This window comes from Phytophthora sojae, assembly GCF_000149755.1.
Source record: "Phytophthora sojae unplaced genomic scaffold PHYSOscaffold_7, whole genome shotgun sequence".
Taxonomy (NCBI): domain Eukaryota; phylum Oomycota; class Peronosporomycetes; order Peronosporales; family Peronosporaceae; genus Phytophthora; species Phytophthora sojae.
Window position 1 is genome coordinate 2,055,198 of NW_009258121.1, and position 12,326 is coordinate 2,067,523.

At 56.6% G+C, this 12,326-nt stretch overlaps 5 protein-coding genes across 5 annotated transcripts; 3 read left to right on the forward strand and 2 right to left on the reverse strand.

Moving 5' to 3' along the window:
* Positions 1-1,626: 1,626 nt before the first annotated feature.
* On the forward strand, positions 1,627-2,101 carry PHYSODRAFT_286929 (hypothetical protein; the record flags this gene model as incomplete). The annotated part of the gene is made up of 2 exons (XM_009534155.1): positions 1,627-1,772; positions 1,862-2,101. Coding segments are annotated over 2 exons (344 nt in total), but the record flags the coding sequence as incomplete, so codon positions are not given.
* A 34-nt stretch (positions 2,102-2,135) lies between these two features.
* PHYSODRAFT_317370 (hypothetical protein) lies at positions 2,136-2,592 on the reverse strand (the record flags this gene model as incomplete). The annotated part of the gene is made up of 2 exons (XM_009534156.1): positions 2,136-2,418; positions 2,489-2,592. 2 exons carry the CDS (start codon positions 2,590-2,592, stop codon positions 2,136-2,138), a joined length of 387 nt encoding a protein of 128 aa, XP_009532451.1.
* A 135-nt stretch (positions 2,593-2,727) lies between these two features.
* Positions 2,728-3,045, reverse strand: PHYSODRAFT_516641 (hypothetical protein; the record flags this gene model as incomplete). The annotated part of the gene is made up of 2 exons (XM_009534157.1): positions 2,728-2,857; positions 2,960-3,045. Coding segments are annotated over 2 exons (216 nt in total), but the record flags the coding sequence as incomplete, so codon positions are not given.
* Positions 3,046-3,578: 533 nt separating this feature from the next.
* Positions 3,579-7,769, forward strand: PHYSODRAFT_517097 (hypothetical protein; the record flags this gene model as incomplete). Its single annotated transcript, XM_009534158.1, has 2 exons — positions 3,579-3,760; positions 3,893-7,769. 2 exons carry the CDS (start codon positions 3,579-3,581, stop codon positions 7,767-7,769), a joined length of 4,059 nt encoding a protein of 1,352 aa, XP_009532453.1.
* Positions 7,770-8,524: 755 nt separating this feature from the next.
* On the forward strand, positions 8,525-10,576 carry PHYSODRAFT_547952 (hypothetical protein). Its single transcript, XM_009534159.1, has one exon. The coding sequence runs from the start codon at positions 8,570-8,572 to the stop codon at positions 10,532-10,534; it is 1,965 nt and encodes a 654-aa protein (XP_009532454.1). The 5' UTR covers positions 8,525-8,569; the 3' UTR covers positions 10,535-10,576.
* The last annotated feature ends 1,750 nt before the right edge of the window (positions 10,577-12,326 follow it).

Consider the following 12,326-nt stretch of genomic DNA (forward strand, 5'->3'; position numbering starts at 1 on the left):
TTCATTGCATCCAGGTATTGTCCCTCTGAGGGGTCAAACGGCCTCATCTTTAGTAGCACTGGCGGGTTATTAGATGTGGCACGCGTCTTCGCTATGACAAGAGCATCCTCTGTTTCCAGCGCATGATACGGGTCAGGACACTCGCCTCCTTCATCGACGTTGGTGTCGTGTGTTCCAGGACACGCAAACTAGATGGTATGATCGAGTAATCGCTTCTCGCTACATCACTGTAGCCCTCAGTTTACATTCTGGCAACCCTCCTACTCGAACGAAAAGAGGTGCAGTGGAAATAATGCACTGCCCGAGCGATTTAAGGGCGCGGGCGGCGTCCTTAAATCTATTTGCTTGCTATGTAGGCCATCGCAGGACGTTAGTTCAAAACATTCTAACCTTCTTAAATGGTGGCGACCACAGGTCGCCAAATAAGCGAGTTTCGTGAGATAAGTGCCAGTTGCACCTCACATACTTTAACTGCCTTCCCAGCCTAAAGCAAAGCCCCTTGTATTCTCATACCATATTACTCTGGGCTGCGCCGTGGGCGTACATGGAATATGGATTCGACAACCAGTATTAGCTCGCTTGAGGCGCCACTAATTTGAATGATAACGGTAGAGCAGCAAACATACAAAAATGTTTGTAAACAGCACTTACAATGGGTTGGTGTGTTGTGAAAATCACTAACTTGTTTGCGGAGTACACTAACTGCGACGAACACCGCGTAGGTTCGTAAGCAAGTTTTCGCTGCACCAACACAAAAAATCGTCGTTTGGAGGACGACGCCATTCTTCGTAGTATTTTTTGGAAGCGGATACTAGAGAACGGTGTCATGTTTGCTAACCCATCTCGTTTTTTAGTTTGTTCCGAAAAAGTAGGCTTATCCGGCGAGTTTCCACCGACATTTTCACATGTGCTGACTTCATTATATCCTTTTACAGACTTAAATTACTAACTTAAATTAGCATATTTCGAAGTACTAGTACTTAGTACAAAGACAAAGCAGATATACTTCAGAAATAGAAGTCTTCCACGTAGGAGTTTAAAAAAGTTAAAAACAAACAATCAATAATCTTGTTTTCTCTTCTTCACCATGCACTTTTCAACCATACGATGTTACCAAATGGGTAGGCACGGGTCTCGACAAACAGCAACCTTTTTTTCTTGGTATCCTCATAGTCGGTCCCCATAGTCGGTGTTGTCGTTGTCGTCCTCGTCCTCGTCGGACGAGGAGTCGTCTCGCGGCGTAAACCGGCGGCTCGGGCGTCGCGCGGAGCTTCGTTGCGCGCCGCTGGAGTATCAACATCGCGGCTCAGTGCCCTAGCGAATGCTGTTGAGCCTGACAAGTGTTCTCTCGATAGTATCGAGTTGATACAAATCCTTGAATCACCTTTTGCACAAATTTTCATTTTGTTTCCCCTACATTTTTCTAAATGCTAAATCTAACTGGCCGAGTGGCCGTTTTCTGGTGTATTCTTTTTCAAATTTGGGATTTGTACCGATTTGTGACGCCCAAAACGCTTTGTCCAAGCTTAGTTGGTCGTAATCCTATCCTATTGGTCAAAATCTTTTGGCGCGACTTGCTTCATTATGGCGCCATCACTTTTTCCAACGCAAAAAAACAGAGCAGAACGATGGACTTTGGAGGCGCCCCGACCGGCAACGCGACGCACCCGCGCGTGAACAAGAAGACGATGGGCGCGTATGTGGGCCACACGGTCGCGCTCGTCGGTGCTGTGGAGAGCCACTCGCACACTGCCGTCGTGTTGCGCACGTCGGTGAGTCACCACTCAACGACCGCTCTCCTATCAACGGGTAGTGGCTCCATTTTTATTTGTGATCTAACGCCGCTGCCTGCTGTGTTTAGGACGGGGAGATCGTAAACGTGACGATCCAGCCAGGCACCGACTACGGCAGCAAGGTGGTGGAGGTCATCGGCCGCGTCGTGGACTCGGAGACCATCCAGGAGTTCAAGACGACGCTCTTCGGCGATAGCTTCGACCTGGACGTGTACGACCAGTTCGTGCAGCTCGCGCAGTCCAAGTACAAGAACCTGTTCGAGTAACTTGCCACGGTGGAGTGGGGGCAATGGGAAGGTTATTAGTGGCTGAGACCAAGAATATATAGATTTGCACGTCAAGTTATGCATCTGATGGGGTCTCTGTGGTCTCTACTGCTGCTACTTCGTCTTTGTCGAGTGTTCCGGTCGACTCGATGGATGGTAGAGATCTGGTGGAGTGAAGATAGCCGTGGCTGAGCGGACGCGGGGCCTTGGGTGTCTGGATGTCGTTGATCTCGCGCTGCACAAGGTGCACGTGGTAGTACGGCGTGTAGATGCACTTGTAGAGCTGAAAGTGTCGGTAGTACGAGTTCGTGACGTAGTCCACGATGACTGCGACCTCCTCTCGGGTAAAGATGCCCACGCTACAAGTGATTGACGACAAATAAACACTGTTAGCGCGTTCGCCAGGGCGCGTCTTGAGCATGAACTTGCCTCTTTGGCGACCGGTTGACGCTGTGGGTGAGCAGAATCTGCTCGAAGTAGTCAAAGCTGCTCTTGAGGTCGGTGGTGCTTTCACGCGCAAAGTCGCGCTTCATAAGCGTCTGACAGATCCCAAGGAAGACGGACGTCTGGTTGAGCTGGAAGTGCCTTTGCCTGCAGAACGTAAACACCCTTCAACCGTTAAGGCGAACTCTCTCATCCTCTACCTCAACTCGAATTATATGTAAAGGCTACAAAAGATACAGCAGAAAAATGCAGTGCATAGTACAGGAAGGATATGAGTAGTTGTGCAGGTGGAAGTCCAGCAAGAAGCCCTGCTTGTCATCCGAGGCGTCCAAGTCGAAGATCTCCGCCAGTGCACTGCTCACCAAAAGTTAGCCAATGTCATCCAGCCAATCGCTCAACCCAGCTCCAGTTGTAGCCGCCATCAGCAGCGACAGACAGACAGACAGATTTTATGACCTCTTGCAGTCGTCCACCGAGTGCCGCGTCGCCAACTTGGCCAGCTCGCTCTCGGTCGCGTGCTTCCACACGATGGCCTCCGTCTGCAGTGCAGAGACCGGTCAGTACGCTCTGCAGGGCGATCCTGCCACGTCACGACACTAGGCCACAAAGTATCCATCGCAGTCTCACTGCCTACTAGATGCAAGCCAAAGGCGAGGAAAAATCCCCTCCCAACGCACCATGGTTAGTTAGTAGCGTATCCTCCTTCCAAGTCGAAGTTGCCTTCTGAAACAGTATCAAAACGCCGCATGGCTTCACTCGTACTTTGCCGGGAGCGCCGCACTTAAGCCGTCTATGCAGCCATTCCGAAGAGTGGCTCTTGCGCAGCCAATCGCGGCGCAGCAAGCGCGCCGTCTGGCTCTTTTTTCTGCCAATGGGAGATGGCTCCCCCCTCTCCCTCTGCTCTGACACGGCATAGCACGCCTGCTTGCTGCCAGCCTCGCCGGACGGACAAGCGATAGCGGTGCCCCGGGCGAAGAAGGCCTCCCCACGACCGACCTTACCGAGAGCGAGCGGGGAGCAGCGAGTGCGTGCCCCCCCCCACCGACCGGTCCCCACGGCGACCCCAAGCAGTGACATGGAGGCGGCCGCCGCGCCCAGCGACGCCGCCACTCGCCCGTCCAAGACGCCCGCGGCGCCTGAGGACGCTCCCGAGATCGTAGGCGAGCCCGTGACGCTCGAGGAGCTCGTGGCGCCCACCGCCAGCGGCTTCAAGAGCAAGGAGAGCGCGCAGACGCCCGCGGAGACGGCGGACGAACCGTCCAAGGAGGAGAACAACGAGGCGGCGAAGAAGGAGCAACAGCAGGAGGAGAACGAGCAGCAGCAGGAGGAGGAAGAGAACGAGCAGACAGAGGCACAGTCTACTGCTGCTACTGCTGCTGCTGCTGCTAGTGAAGACGGTGAGAGCGAGCCTGTGGCCGTCGTGGAGACGGAGGCGCAGGTTGATTCTGTCGAGGAGACGACAGTCGAGGGGCTCACCGACGGCGCGAACGAAACTGCCGGCAGTAACGACGACAGCGAAGAAGATGTGCTGATGGAGTTGGCGGCTTTCGACGACGAGGACGACGACGAGTTCCACGAGGCCATGGAGGACGGCGTGGACCTGCTCCAGGACCCCGCCAAGCCCAGCGTGCCCCCGACCATGAGCTTCTCCGTGAACGAGATGGAGGTCATCACGAACCGCGGCGGACGCGCCGGCAGTTTGTCCAAGTTCCTGGATGACGCTGACACGTTCCGCCGCCGGTCATTACCTTCGTATCCAGACGACCAGCTGTTCTCGGGCTCAATGAGTCAGAAGAAGATGACGCTCGCGGCCTTCCTGGACATGCAGATCGACCCCGTGCTGGAGATCCTGGAGGACACGGACTCGGACATCCGCCTCTGGCTCATGCAGCCCGAGACGGTGAAGGAGGTGCTCGCGGAGTTTGTGACCCCGCCCGTGCTCAGTGGCGAGCCGCACGAGGAGTACGGCTACTACAAGAAGCACTTCTTGTGCTCCGAGATCATCATGAAGCTCTACACTGGCGAGGAGGATCTGTACGAGTCTTTTTCGTCCGACTCGAGCTCGGGCTCGACCGCGTCTTCCGCCGTCTTTGGGTGCCAGGAGCCGGAGGACATTGAAAAGTGGGAGCAGCTCTACTCCATCTTTAAGAACCCCATCCCGTTGGACGAGATGCAGCTTCTGTTCTTCAGCAAGGCGCTTGTGCGGCTGCACGACGGCTTCTGCCTCGAGGAAGGATACGTCAACAACGTGCTGAAGCGGTTCTTGCCGATGGTTGTGCCGCACCTGTACTCGAACACCATCAAGTACATGCTCACGCTCATCCTGCAGAGCTACGAGAGTGTGCACCCGATCACCGGCCGTAACGACGCCATGGAGATTGCGGCGCCGCTGCTGGCTGAGGCCACCCGCGTGAACCCGACCAAGCCGGAGAACCTGCCGCTGGTGGAGAACACGACCAACCTGCTTGTGGACATGCTGCAAGCCAATCAAGCTGACCGGCTAGGCGCGTTCAGTCGCCGCGAAGGTGGTGTGTACCTGTCCAAGTACTTTGTGCGTGACCAGTTCGGCACGATCCGAGGCTTCGAGTCGATGACGCATGGGTACCACAACTTCCTCCAGTACATGCTGCTGGAAGAGATGTCGAAGCAGCCCACAATCGTGGAGGAGCTGTTCAAGAACGCTGCAGATGAGCTTGCTATTATTCGCGAGAAGAAGCTCTCTGAAGTGTCGAGCGCTCTGAACATTCACGTGGCGGCTGAGCTCTTGGTTCTGTGTCAAAAACTGCTGAACGAAAGTGCTGAGAGTGACGACGACAACAACCAGACGCCTGAGATGGAAGCCCAGAACACGCAAATGTTCGGGTACTCGACTTTTTCGTCGGAGCAGTACCCCAACTCGCCGCACGAAGGTGCCAACGAGACGTCCATGTACAACCTGACGTCTCTGCCCCGGGGACACGCTCTGTGGACTTTCGTGCTGGATGTGGCTCGGAAAACGTGCGGCGCCTTCGTGGAGCAGCTCAACAAGGGGCTTCCTTCGTCTGTGGAGATCTCGCTGGCAAAGTATTTGAATAACCTGGTCCTGCTAAACGATGCCACTATTGATGAGGAGCTGCACAAGGCTGGACTCATCCAGGCCTATCTCTCCATCCTCGAGAAACGATCGTCGTTTGACATGCTCATCATCCACGTTGTCCCTGCGATCTCATTCATCCTGCGCGATGCTGATGCGTCCCGAGCAAAGAACTGTCCTCTGACGAAGGACCTGTTCGATGTCGACATCAAGGTACCGGAGAATATCGTAAGTTTGCTGCTGCGCGCGAAGCTGGACATCCCGACGCTAGACATTTACGCTGCCATCCTCCACGACGTGATTGATGAAGTGTTCACCAGCAAGGCGCCGTCCCAAAACAACGCGCAGGTTGTATTCCACTGCAAGCGTAGTCCTGCGTGGGCAAAGTTGTCGGAGAAGACGCGGTTCAGCAGCGGTTCCGAGAAGTCCGACTCGGCTCGTGGCTCTGACGAGAGGAGAAGCTCGGTGGACGAGCAGGCCACGGCAAGCGAGCGCGGCTCAACAGTGGAGCAAGCTGCTACCGAAGCCGAATCTACCCCCGCAGCGGAACTTTTATTAAAGGAAGAGTCTGCGCCTGCGTCGACCGAGCAGCCGGAAGCAGCATCTGAGCGTCCTTTTCTGGGCAGAAGCAGCTCGGTTAAGGAGAAGGGTGCATTGACACCCTCATCTTCTCCCAGTGAACCTGCCAGCAAGCTAGAGTCGGCAGACGACGAACTTGCAACGTCTGAAAAGGAAGTTGGAAAGAAGGACGACGTGAAGGCAACGGCCCCGCCTGCAATCAACACGAGTGTTGACACGAAGTCAGCGTCTACGGACTCTAAGCAAGCTTCGCCGAAGAAGTCTGCTGAGGAATCTCCGAAGGAGACGCCGGACACGAGTAGAAACAGCGAAGGGGATGGCTCGCGCAAGTCGCACTACTTCAAGAACGTGCTTCAGTCGCCTGTGTTCAAGTCGCCGATGCGCCTGGGCTCCGTTATTAAGCCCCCGGTTGCTCCGCCCGCACAGGACTCCAACTCACAGTCGAACGGAGAGAACAACCAGCGTAACTCGTTCGGATGGAACAGCGTGTTCAAGCGTCTGCGGAAGTCCCTGGTTACGACTCATAACGAGAAGATAGACAAGAAAGTGCTTGCTCTGAGTAACGAGGCGTACGCCTCGCCGAATGTGGCTCCCCGCCAGACGGACGTGTTCGTCGTGGATACTTCCCGTGGCGAGGACATCACTACCTTCGTAAAGCGCGATGCTGGCGTGGTAGTCACCGACGTTCCTGCTGCATCGTCAAAATCGGCAGAAGCATCGATGAACGTGATAACGGCTGGTTACATGTACAAGAACAAGTACCCCGAGACCGGCCACCGGAACGTGTGGGAGCGATATTACTTCGTTCTCACTCGGTCAGATGGATCGCTGAGCTACTACATTAGCGAAGCGCACGCGAAGGACCGCACTTTTGTCCGCGGTACATCGCGTCCTCTTACAGTGTCGGAGGGCCTCCCCATGCACGTGCAAGGCCAAAACTGTGTGTTTGGCTTCCAGATCAACACGCAGGGTCACGGATCGTTTATGGTGTTGGTGGACTCTATCGACACTCGTCTCACGTGGCTGACGGAGATCTTGGTGTGTGTGTCGAATGCTAACCCGTCTCCGCCGCTCCCGAAGCAGCGCCTATCACTGCTGCCTGATGATGCACCGAAGCAGAGGCTGTCAGCGACCTCAAGCTCCGTGGGCTCGCTGAAGTGCAACAAAGAAGAGATGAAAGAGCTGGTGATGGAGTTCTACCGCAACCTGTTTGGCCCCAACCTGAAGTTCTCGTCGCCGCTGGACGCGCCGGCGTCTTTCTGGATGGAGGAGAAGATCGACCCCGTGTCGGACGGGTGCGTGCTGAGCTCGAACCTGCCTGACTGCGTGCCGTACTGGGGCGAGTTCCACGGCTACAAGCGGCTGTGTGACTACTGGAAGATGCGTGACGAGACGGTGGAGCGCAGCAGTGGCCGCGTGCTTCGTATTCTGGTGGACGAGGACGAGGAGACCGCGGTGGTGATGACGTCTACAACGTTCCGCATCCTGCGCAACAGCGAGATCGTGACGGAGGAGTCGTGCGACATCGTGAGCGTGAGCGGCGGCAGCATCGTGAGCATCCACTGCACCTTCGACTCGCACCGCATCGCCCAAGCCTTCAAAAAGTACGCATGACAAGGATATCTCGTGCGTGTATTGTAAAGTAGTCTCATTCGCTAACTTTGTGCTCTGTTGCTGTTGTTTCTCGTCTGTGCACTTGCAGGGAGGGTATCAGCGCCTCGTAGACTTCCACCTTCGGTTCATTGTGTTCGTGATATGCGTGCAAGTGCGTGTACGTGTTTGGAGCAAGCAAGACAGACGCGCTTGCGCGGTTCTCCCTTGGCGAAGGTGGAACAGCGGCAGCGTGATGAATGAATCGATGGCAGCAGCACTCAGACGGCGGAGAGGACGAGCGTACGTCCGTCCCCGGCGTCGAGCCAGCTTCCCCATGTAGAGACCTTGAGCGAGAGAGCAGACAGAGAACTATGTTGTATCGGGCGCCGCGCGACTGTAGGACCCGGCAGCCCACTTTCCTTTTACCCTATTAACGTTTCCTGAGCAATAGCCAATGTCAACGACACGCCGGCGCTTGCCTTTGGTCTCGTCCTCCAGCTAAACGTCCCACCTTGCACTTTAGCGCATCAAAATGGCACCAGAATTGGACCACAACAAAACAAAACGGCGTAACAAGCGCAAATTTCACCTTGCATTCACCTTTTTCCTTGCTTTCACTATTGCTCCTATCGCAAAAATCGCACTAGGCGCCACCACCCGATTCAAGTGCCTGCTGGCCGCACACTACCCAGCGTCAGCTTCACTCTTCATCGTCACATCCGTGTCCGATGCTGCCGCTCTCCGTGACCCTCCGCCTCGCCGGCCGCTCGGCCGCGCTGGCCCTGCGCCGCTCGGCGCCTCTCGCCTCGTCGGCGCGCGTCATGCGCGTGGCGCCCGCTCAGACCGCCGTGGCCTGGTACTCGTCGGCGCCCGCGGACTTCGGCTCGGCCGCTGCGCTGGAGCTGGACGACGACGCTGAGGTCGAGGCCGACGCCGACGCCGAGCTGGAGTCGCTGGCCCCGCAGAAGGGATTCGTGGACCAGAAGCCCATCGAGGACTTCGCGCTGTCGCAGGAGACGCAGCGCAACCTGCTGCGCGCGGGCGTGACGCACCTCTTCCCGGTGCAGACGCAGTCGTTCGACGTCATGATGCGCGGCGCCGACATCATGGGCCGCTCCAAGACGGGCTCGGGCAAGACGCTGGCCTTCGCGCTGCCCATCGTCGAGACCATCCTGGCCAACCGCAAGAACACGCGCAACCCGCAGGCGCTCGTGCTGCTGCCCACGCGCGAGCTGGCGCAGCAGGTGCACGACGAGGTGCAGCGCGTGGCCCCGCAGTTGCGCACGGTCAACGTCGTGGGCGGCGTGTCCTACACGGTGCAGGAGAACCACCTGCGCCGCGGCGCCGACATCCTCGTGGGCACGCCCGGCCGCATCATGGACCTCGTGGACAAGGGCTCGCTCTCGCTGGACGACGTGGACGTGGCCGTGCTGGACGAGGCCGACATGATGCTCAAGTTTGGCTTCCAGGAGGCGGTGGAGACCATTCTGGGCTGGGTGCCCGAGGGCGGCCAGACCGTCATGTGGTCGGCCACCTTCCCCAAGTGGGTGAGCTCCATGGCCAAGAAGTTCCTCAAGGAACCCGTGTCCATCGACCTCGTGGGCGACGAGGACAACCAGGTGCCCGCCACGGTGGCGCACAAGGCGATCAACGCCCCCGTGCGCGACCGCATCCAGGTGCTCGAGAACGTGCTGCGTCTGCACGCGCACGACGGACAGACCCTCGTGTTCACTGAGACCAAGCAGGAGGCCGACGAGATCGCCAACTCGCTGCCCGGGCAGGACGCGCGCGCCCTGCACGGTGACCTCTCCCAGGGAATGCGTACGTCCACGATGAGCGGCTTCCGCAACGGCCACGTCAAGACGCTCGTGTGCACGGACATTGCTGCGCGTGGCCTCGACATCGCCAACGTTGAGCTCGTCGTGCAGTACCGCCTCCCGAGCGATAAGGAGAGCTTCGTGCACCGCGCCGGCCGTACGGGTCGTGCCGGACGCTCGGGTACCAACATTGTCTTCTTCGACGGCAGAGATGCGAGCGACGTGCTCGACTTTGAGCGTCGCTACAAGTTCAAGTTTGCGCACGCGGCCCCGCCTCACCCCGAGCAGATGATCGAAGGCGCGCTGGAGGACGTCAACAAGCAGCTCACGTCGCTGCCCAAGGCGAACGCTCAGTTGTTCGATGAAGCGGCCCAGGCCATGATCGAGCAGCAGGGACCAGGTGTGCTGAGCGCTGCTCTCGCTCTGCTGTGCGGCTTCGACTCGAAGAAGCTCACGACGCTGTCGATGCTCACGGGACGCTTCCGCATGCAGACCGTGCAGGTCGAAGGCGTGCAGAACGCGCGCGAATTGAACCGCCTGCTGTCGTCGTTCATGGACGACCGCGTGGACATCTACCCAGTCGATGGTGGCAAGCTCGTGTTTGACATCCCGCAGGGCAAGCTGGAGAGCCTTCAGGAGCACCTGACCGCGTCGTCCGACGACGAAGTGACGGTGACCGCTGCCGTGGAGTTCCCGCGCCTGCTGATGGACAGGGGCGGCCGCAACAACAACAACAACAACAACCGCTTCAACTCGCGCGGCGGACGCAACAGCAACTCGCGCGGCTTCTCCAACAACCGCTTCGGAGGCAACAGACGCGAGGGCGGCGGCAACTGGAAGCGCAACGACCGCAACGACGGCGGCTTCCGTCGCAACAACAACAACAAGAGTAATTACGACTCGTCCTTCTCCAAGGGCCGCTCGAACAACTCCCGCGGCAACTTCGGCCGCTTCACCGACGGCTGGTAGATCGATCTTTCGCCGATAGATAGTTTGTATGTACGCTAGAAGTTCATGACAATGGAGGCGTGCCTCAGCGACAGTGAGGTATTGAAATGTACGACTAGTATTGTCAATTCTGCCCAAATTTTCCAAAAGGGTGCGGTTTGGCTCCGGTCTTGAAATCGAGTGGCGAATCGAACTTCGTCGCTAATTGGCCAATATTCCCTGAAGTGCCCGAGTGCGCACTCCGCACAGTCAATGCAAGATTGAGGAAGCGGTAACGCACTGTCTATCACTGCCTCTACGCGCACATCAAGCTCGGCTATACTAGAAGCCATCTTGCCCACGTCTTCAATAAGACCGAACACACGATCGGCAATTGGCTGCAAGCCTACTACGAGACCGGAGTGTTCCAGCGTGCTCGGACCACTCGAGAGAGGAAGTACACGAAACAGCAACGGGTGTGGCTTTTTAACTACTACCAACATCATCCACTCTCCTACTTAGCTGAAGCCCAGGACGCCTTCAAACGAACTCACGGCACCGAGATCTCCAAGACATCAGTGTGGCGCATCATTCACTTGTTTGGTCTGACGTGGAAGGTGTTGGAGCGGAGGGCGATTCACATCAAGGAGCAGGACGTCTTCCGTTTCGTGGAAGAGCTTAGTCACCTCGACTGGAGCCACCACAACCTCGTTTTCCTCGATGAGGTCTCATTTGACAACAGAGGGATGGTTCGCAAGCGAGGCTACGCCGTCCGAGGGAAAAAAGTTGCCATCCGCGGCGACTTCGAGAGAAAACCTCGTGTGTCGATCCTGGCCTTTATTGGTGTCAACGGCATTATCGACTACTTTAGTACGGAAGGCACTTTCGATCGGCTAGAGTTCACCAAGTGCTGTCAAGACCTGGTGCACATGGAGAGGGGGCCGATACGCCAGTATCCTGGACCAAACTCAATCTGGATCATGGATGGGGCTACAATCCACCGACACCCGGAAATTATTCACTATCTACGAAGCGTCGGTGTAGTGGTGATCTTCTTGCCAGCGTATTGTCCGTTTTTTAATCCTATCGAGTTCCTCTTCGGATACGTCAAGCGCTCCTTTCAACGACACTACTCGGAAGCTAGCGGGCGAGATTTGACTCCATTCGTCGTTCAGACGTTTCAACGCTTCAGAGATTTCGACATGAGCAAGGTGTTCGAGCACTGCGGTTGGAAGAAACAAGGCTACTTCGATCCTGTTGTACCTCTTTCAAGTGAGAACAAAGCCGAACTCGCTGCTAGTGAACGCAACCAAGATGAATTAGAGTTTACGGAACTTGAATCGTAAGAGTAGCTTAAACTCATCAACATGTAATCCTTTTTCTTTCGTCACTCGGCGTGCTCTGTGTCTTCGACGTTCTCCATTTGAAGGAGAGGGTCGATCACTTCGTCGCGAGCAGGAGGGGTGATGTCGCGCAGAAACCCCATGATAACACTCTTGCGCACCTCCAAACGGCGCTCATTTTCATCGAGATACTGTCCGAGAAATTCCCACCTTTGGCGCAGCTGCCGGTAGTCAGCAATTGTGGCCGCCACAACATCTAGCGCCACATTTGCCGTTCGAGTAACTTCGGCCACGTGTTGCTCCATCTGTGTATCCACGAGTCGAAGCAGATTCGCGATATACTCTGGTGGTGATTGTTGAATAGCGACGTCCCACGTTGACCTTTTGAGATTCCGCGTGAGATGGTTGGCCCACAGACGCCAAACAACACCTTCACCTTGGAATGTAGCCGCCCATTGCTCTCGAAGTCTCTCCACAACATCTCGCAACGA